This window comes from Ranitomeya imitator, chromosome 3, assembly GCF_032444005.1.
Source record: "Ranitomeya imitator isolate aRanImi1 chromosome 3, aRanImi1.pri, whole genome shotgun sequence".
NCBI lineage: Eukaryota > Metazoa > Chordata > Amphibia > Anura > Dendrobatidae > Ranitomeya > Ranitomeya imitator.
The window spans coordinates 826,873,216-826,879,904 of NC_091284.1; the positions used below are offsets into that span (position 1 = coordinate 826,873,216).

Below are 6,689 nucleotides of genomic sequence, written 5' to 3' on the forward strand. Positions count from 1 at the left end.
TGTTAACCCTTCATTGCCCATGATGAAGCTTTCCAGCTGTGGTGTCACCTTCCCACATGCATTTGGTTCACGGTTTGACAGATTGATGACTAATTACTTCTAATGCTCCTATTACTCATAGCAATTTCTTGAGATTATAGACTATGAGACCATATAAAGCGAGTTCCATATAGTGAGTGCCATATAGCGAGTGTCATATAGCGAGTGCCATATAGTGAGTGCCATATAGTGAGTGCCATATAGTGAGTGCCATATAGTGAGTGCCATATAGTGAGTGCCATATAGTGAGTGCCATATAGTGAGTGCCATATAGTGAGTGCCATATAGTGAGTGTCATATAGCGAGTGTCATATAGCGAGTGTCATATAGCGAGTGTCATACAGTGAGTGCCATATAGCGAGTGCCATATAGCGAGGGCCATATAGTGAGTGTCATATAGTGAGTGTCATATAGCGAGTGTCATATAGCGAGTGTCATATAGCGAGTGTCATATAGCGAGTGTCATATAGCGAGTGTCATATAGTGAGTGTCATACAGTGTGTGTCATATAGTGAGTGCCATATAGTGAGTGTCATATAGTGAGTGCCATATAGTGAGTGCCATATAGTGTCATATAGCGAGTGTCATATAGCGAGTGTCATATAGCGAGTGTCATATAGTGAGTGTCATATAGCGAGTGTCATATAGTGAGTGTCATATAGTGATTGTCTGACATTGAGTGTCATATAGTGAGTGTCATATAGTGAGTGTCATATAGTGAGTGCCATATAGTGATAGCCATATAGTGAGTGCCATATAGTGAGTGTCATATAGTGAGTGCCATATAGTGTCATATAGTGAGAGTCATATAGTGAGTGTCATATAGTGAGTGCCATATAGTCATATAGTGAGTGCCATATAGTGAGTGCCATATAGTGAGTGTCATATAGTGAGTGCCATATAGTGTCATATAGTGAGTGTCATATAGTGAGTGCCATATAGTGTCATATAGTGAGTGTCATATAGTGAGTGCCATATAGTGTCATATAGTGAGTGCCATATAGTGAGTGTCATATAGTGAGTGTCATATAGTGTCATATAGTGAGTGTCATATAGTGAGTACCATATAGTGTCATATAGTGAGTGCCATATAGTGAGTGTCATATAGTGAGTGCCATATTGTGTCATATAGTGAGTGCCATATAGTGAGTGCCATATAGTGAGTGTCATATAGTGAGTGCCATATAGTGTCATATAGTGAGTGCCATACAGTGATTGCCATATAGTGTCATATAGTGAGTGCCATATAGTGAGTGTCATATAGTGAGTGCCATATAGTGAGTGCCATATAGTGTCATATAGTGAGTGCCATACAGTGATTGCCATATAGTGTCATATAGTGAGTGTCATATAGTGAGTGCCATATAGTGCCATATAGTGAGTGCCATATAGTGTCATATAGTGAGTGCCATATAGTGTCATATAGTGAGTGCCATATAGTGTTATATAGTGAGTGCCATATAGTTTTATATAGTGAGTGCCATACAGTGAGTGTCATACAGTGATTGCCATATAGTGTCATACAGTGAGTGCCACATAGTGAGTGTCATATAGTGAGTGTCATATAGTGAGTGCAACATAGCGAGTGTCATATAGTGAGTGCCATATAGTGAGTGTCATATAGTGAGTGCCATATAGTGTCATATAGTGAGTGCCATATAGTGAGTGCCATATAGTGAGTGCCATATAGTGAGTGCCATATAGTGTCATATAGTGAGTGTCATATAGTGAGTGCCGTATAGTGAGTGTCATATAGTGAGTGCCATATAGTGTCATACAGTGTCATATAGTGAGTGCCATATAGTGAGTGCCATATAGTGTCATATAGTGAGTGCCATATAGTGAGTGTCATATAGTGAGTGCCATATTGTTTCATATAGTGAGTGCCGTATAGTGAGTGTCATATAGTGAGTGCCATATAGTGTCATACAGTGTCATATAGTGAGTGCCGTATAGTGAGTGTCATATAGTGAGTGCCATATAGTGCCATATTGTTTCATATAGTGAGTGCCGTATAGTGAGTGTCATATAGTGAGTGCCATATAGTGTCATACAGTTTCATATAGTGAGTGTCATATAGTGAGTACCATATAGTGTCATATAGTGAGTGCCATATAGTGCCATAGTGAGTGCCATATAGTGAGTGCCATATAGTGAGTGCCATATAGTGAGTGCCATATAGTGTCATATAGTGAGTGCCATATAGTGAGTGCCATATAGTGAGTGCCATATAGTGAGTGCCATATAGTGTCATATAGTGAGTGTCATATAGTGAGTGTCATATAGTGATTGCCATATAGTGAGTGTCATATGGTGAGTGCCATACTGTGCTGCCAATCCTGCTGCATTACTACTGCTGCCCCCCTCACTGCTGTGATCATGTGACCCTGACACTACTACTACCACCACTACTACCACTACTACTACTCCCCCTGTCTTTCCTTCTGCCACTGCTGTCTCTATCACCAATCACCCAACAAATACAGAAAAAAATATAAAATAACAAAACTTTCCTGTTTGTTCAGATTCTCCTCCCCATTCCCTGCAGGGACATCAGAGGAACATTCCGGAATCTCAGGGGGGTTCCCTTCAGGAATTGGGGGGCAGGAATCCCCCCCCCGCCCATAGAATTAATCATTAACAAAAAAACCTGAAATCTGAAAAATAAATTTAAAAAGTTGATATTCTGGTGATAAAGAAATCTGAGATTATTTCTGCTCCATCGCTCCTCACTTAGGACTCAGCAGGAGGGTCCCGACCGTCCCTCCCGGGGTTTGTTTTTTGGGGGTTTCGGGGACTATTTTGGGTGGTCTTGGGGAGGTCTGACAACCAGACATGTAACAACCATATTTTTGGTCACTTCCAGTAGTCGGGGGGTCCAGTATTCAGGACTGGTGGGGTCACATCCACATGTAGGGGACAGGGGGGTACTGGGAAATAATGTCATGCAAATAGAAGCTGAATGTTGGGGTGCGGACCCTCTGCTCCAGGCAGCCCCCCAGGCTCCAGCTACACATTACATTGGGTCCAGTCCTGCGCCCATACCTGCGGAGGTCGCGCAGCCGGAGGGTCTCTGCCTCCAGGTAGCCCCCCAGGAGCTGCAGCAGGACCTTCTCGGTGCCCAGAGCCTGCTGGACGGCCGCCATGGAGCTGTACATGTCCCCAGAGGTCGCCTGCAGGGGTCCCAGCGAGGAGACCAGGACCATCCACCACAGACACATCCCGGAGCCGGCGCCCACCAGCTGCAGACGATCCTGGGACCTGGCAGTGAGAGGAGGAGGAGGTGGGAGAGGACTGGAGACCCCCGACTGCAGGGAAAGCCAATCACTCCCATCCTCCCCTCATCTGACTGCAGGAGGCTCACAACGTTTCCGTTTTCTTCTTAGTTTTCTTTTTTTATTCCTTTATTTTTTTTTAAAACACAAAATTTTTGCTTTCTTAAAGAGACAGATATCAATAATATAAAAGCAAAAGAACTTTCAAGGTTTGGGCCACATAGTAATCTACCATAGCTATCTATTATATATTATCTATCTATTATCTATTATCTATCTATTTACTATCTAATCTATCTATTATCTATCATCTATCTATCTATCTATCTATTATCTATCTATTATCTATCTATTATCTATCTATCTATCTATTATCTATCTATTATCTATCTATTATATATTATCTATCTATTATCTATTTACTATCTAATCTATCTATCTTCTATCTATTTTCTATCTATTATCTATCTGTCTATCTATCTATCTATCTATCTATCTATCTATCTATCTATCTATCTATCGATCTTCTATCTATTATCTATCTATCATCTATTTTCTATCTATTATTATTATTATACATTTTTTATAGCGCCATTTATTCCATGGCGCTTTACATGTGAAAAGGGGGCAAATATACACAAATACAATAAACATGAGCAAAAAACAAGGCACACGGATACATAAAGAGGGAGAACCCTGCCCGCGAGGGCTCACAGTCTGCAGGGGATGGTGAGGGTACACTATCTGTTATCTATCTATCTATCTATTATCTATTATCTATCTACTGTATCTATCTATCTATTATCTATCTGTCTATCATCTATCTATTTATCCATCTTTCATTTATCTATTTATCGTCTATCGTCTTAGATATGTCCTTCCTCCCTCTCTACTTCTTCTCTTCGTCCCTCCCTTCCTTCCTCCCTTCCTTCTTTCCTTCCTCTCTTCCTTCCTTCTTTCCTTCCTTCCTCTCTTCCTTCCTTCTTTCCTTCCTTCTTCCCTTCTTTCCTCTCTTCCTTCATTCTTTCCTTCCTTCCTCTCTTCCTTCCTTCTTTCCTTCCTTCCTCTCTTCCTTCCTTCTTTCCTTCCTTCTTCCCTTCTTTCCTCTCTTCCTTCCTTCTTTCCTTCCTTCCTCTCTTCCTTCCTTCTTTCCTTCCTTCCTCTCTTCCTTCCTTCCTTCTTTCCTTCCTTCCTTCTTCCCTTCTTTCCTCTCTTCCTTCCTTCCTTCTTCCCTTCTTTCCTCTCTTCCTTCCTTCTTCCCTTCTTTCCTCTCTTCCTTCCTTCCGTCCTTCTTCCCTTCTGTCCTCCCTTCCTTCTTCCCTTCCTTCCTTCCTTCTTCCCTTCTTTCCTTCCTTCCTTCCTTCCTTCCTTCCTTCCTTCTTCCCTTCTTTCCTCTCTTCCTTCCTTCTTTCCTTCCTTCCTCTCTTCCTTCCTTCTTTCCTTCCTTCCTCTCTTCCTTCCTTCTTTCCTTCCTTCTTCCCTTCTTTCCTCTCTTCCTTCCTTCTTTCCTTCCTTCCTCTCTTCCTTCCTTCTTTCCTTCCTTCCTCTCTTCCTTCCTTCTTTCCTTCCTTCCTTCTTCCCTTCTTTCCTCTCTTCCTTCCTTCCTTCTTCCCTTCTTTCCTCTCTTCCTTCCTTCTTCCCTTCTTTCCTCTCTTCCTTCCTTCCGTCCTTCTTCCCTTCTGTCCTCCCTTCCTTCTTCCCTTCCTTCCTTCCTTCTTCCCTTTTTTCCTTCCTTCCTTCCTTCCTTCTTCCCTTCTTTCCTTCCTTCCTTCCTTCCTTCCTTCCTCCCTTCCTTCTTCCCTTCTTTCCTCTCTTCCTTCTTTCCTTCCTTCCTCTCTTCCTTCCTTATTTCCTTCCTTCTTCCCTTCTTTCCTCTCTTCCTTCCTTCTTTCCTTCCTTCCTCTCTCCCTTCCTTCTTTCCTTCCTTCCTCTCTTCCTTCTTTCCTTCCTTCCTCTCTTCCTTCCTTCTTTCCTTCCTTCCTCTCTTCCTTCCTTCCTTCTTTCCTTCCTTCCTTCCTTCTTCCCTTCTTTCCTCTCTTCCTTCCTTCTTCCCTTCTTTCCTCTCTTCCTTCCTTCCGTCCTTCCCTTCTGTCCTCCCTTCCTTCTTCCCTTCCTTCCTTCCTTCTTCCCTTCTTTCCTTCCTTCCTTCCTTCCTCCCTTCCTTCTTCCCTTCTTTCCTCTCTTCCTTCTTTCCTTCCTTCCTCTCTTCCTTCCTTATTTCCTTCCTTCTTCCCTTCTTTCCTCTCTTCCTTCCTTCTTTCCTTCCTTCCTCTCTCCCTTCCCTCTTCCCTTCTTTCCTCTCTTCCTTCTTTCCTTCCTTCCTCTATTCCTTCCTTCTTTCCTTCCTTCTTCCCTTCTTTCCTCTCTTCCTTCCTTCTTCCCTTCTTTCCTCTCTTCCTTCCTTCCTTCTTCCCTTCTTTCCTCCCTTCCTTCTTCCCTTCTGTCCTCTCTTCCTTCCTTCTTCCCTTCCTTTTTTCCTTCTTTCTTCCCTTCTTTCCTCTCTTCCTTCCTCCCTTCCTTCCTCCCTTCCTTCTTTCCTTCCTTCTTTCCTTCCTTCCTCTCTTCCTTCTTTCCTTCCTTCCTCTCTTCCTTCCTTCTTTCCTTCCTTCTTCCCTTCTTTCCTTTCTTCCTTCCTTCTTTCCTTCCTTCCTTCTTTCCTTCTTTCCTCTCTTCATTCCTTCTTTCCTTCCTTCCTTCTTTCCTTCCTTCGTCCCTTCTTTCCTCTCTTCCTTCCTTCTTTCCTTCCTTCCTCTATTCCTTCCTTCTTTCCTTCCTTCCTCTTCCTTCCTTCTTTCCTTCCTTCCTTCTTCCCTTCTTTCCTCTCTTCCTTCTTCCCTTCTTTCCTCTCTTCCTTCCTTCTTCCCTTCTTTCCTCTCTTCCTTCCTTCCTTCTTCCCTTCTGTCCTCTCTTCCTTCCTTCTTCCCTTCCTTCTTTCCTTCCTTCTTCCCTTCTTTCCTCTCTTCCTTCTTTCCTTCCTTCCTTCCTTCCTTCCTTCCTTCCTTCTTCCCTTCTTTCCTCTCTTCCTTCCTTCTTCCCTTCTTTCCTCTCTTCCTTCCTTCCTTCTTCCCTTCTGTCCTCTCTTTCTTCCTTCTTCCCTTCCTTCTTTCCTTCCTTCTTGCCTTCTTTCCTCTCTTCCTTCTTTCCTCTCTTCCTTCCTTCCTTCTTCCCTTCTTTCCTCTCTTCCTTCCTTCCTCCCTTCCTTCTTCCCTTCTTTCCTCTCTTCCTTCCTTCCTTCCTTCCTTCTTCCCTTCTTTCCTCTCTTCCTTCTTTCTTCCCTTCATTCTTTCCTTCCTTCTTCCCTTCTTTCCTCTCTTCCTTCCTTCTTCCCTTCTTTCCTCTCTTCCTTCCTTCTTCCCTTCCTTCTTCCCTTCCTTC

The 6,689-nt window shown here is 43.2% G+C and overlaps 1 protein-coding gene across 1 annotated transcript in view; it reads right to left on the bottom strand.

The window, feature by feature from the left end:
- Positions 1-3,313, bottom strand: part of P4HA3 (prolyl 4-hydroxylase subunit alpha 3) — a 43,392-nt gene extending 40,079 nt beyond the window's left edge. The window contains exon 1 of the mRNA XM_069759447.1: positions 3,085-3,313. Coding sequence (XP_069615548.1) covers positions 3,085-3,260 — 176 coding nt within the window. The 5' untranslated portion in view covers positions 3,261-3,313. The remainder of the gene's footprint in view (positions 1-3,084) is intronic.
- Between the last annotated feature and the right edge of the window lie 3,376 nt (positions 3,314-6,689).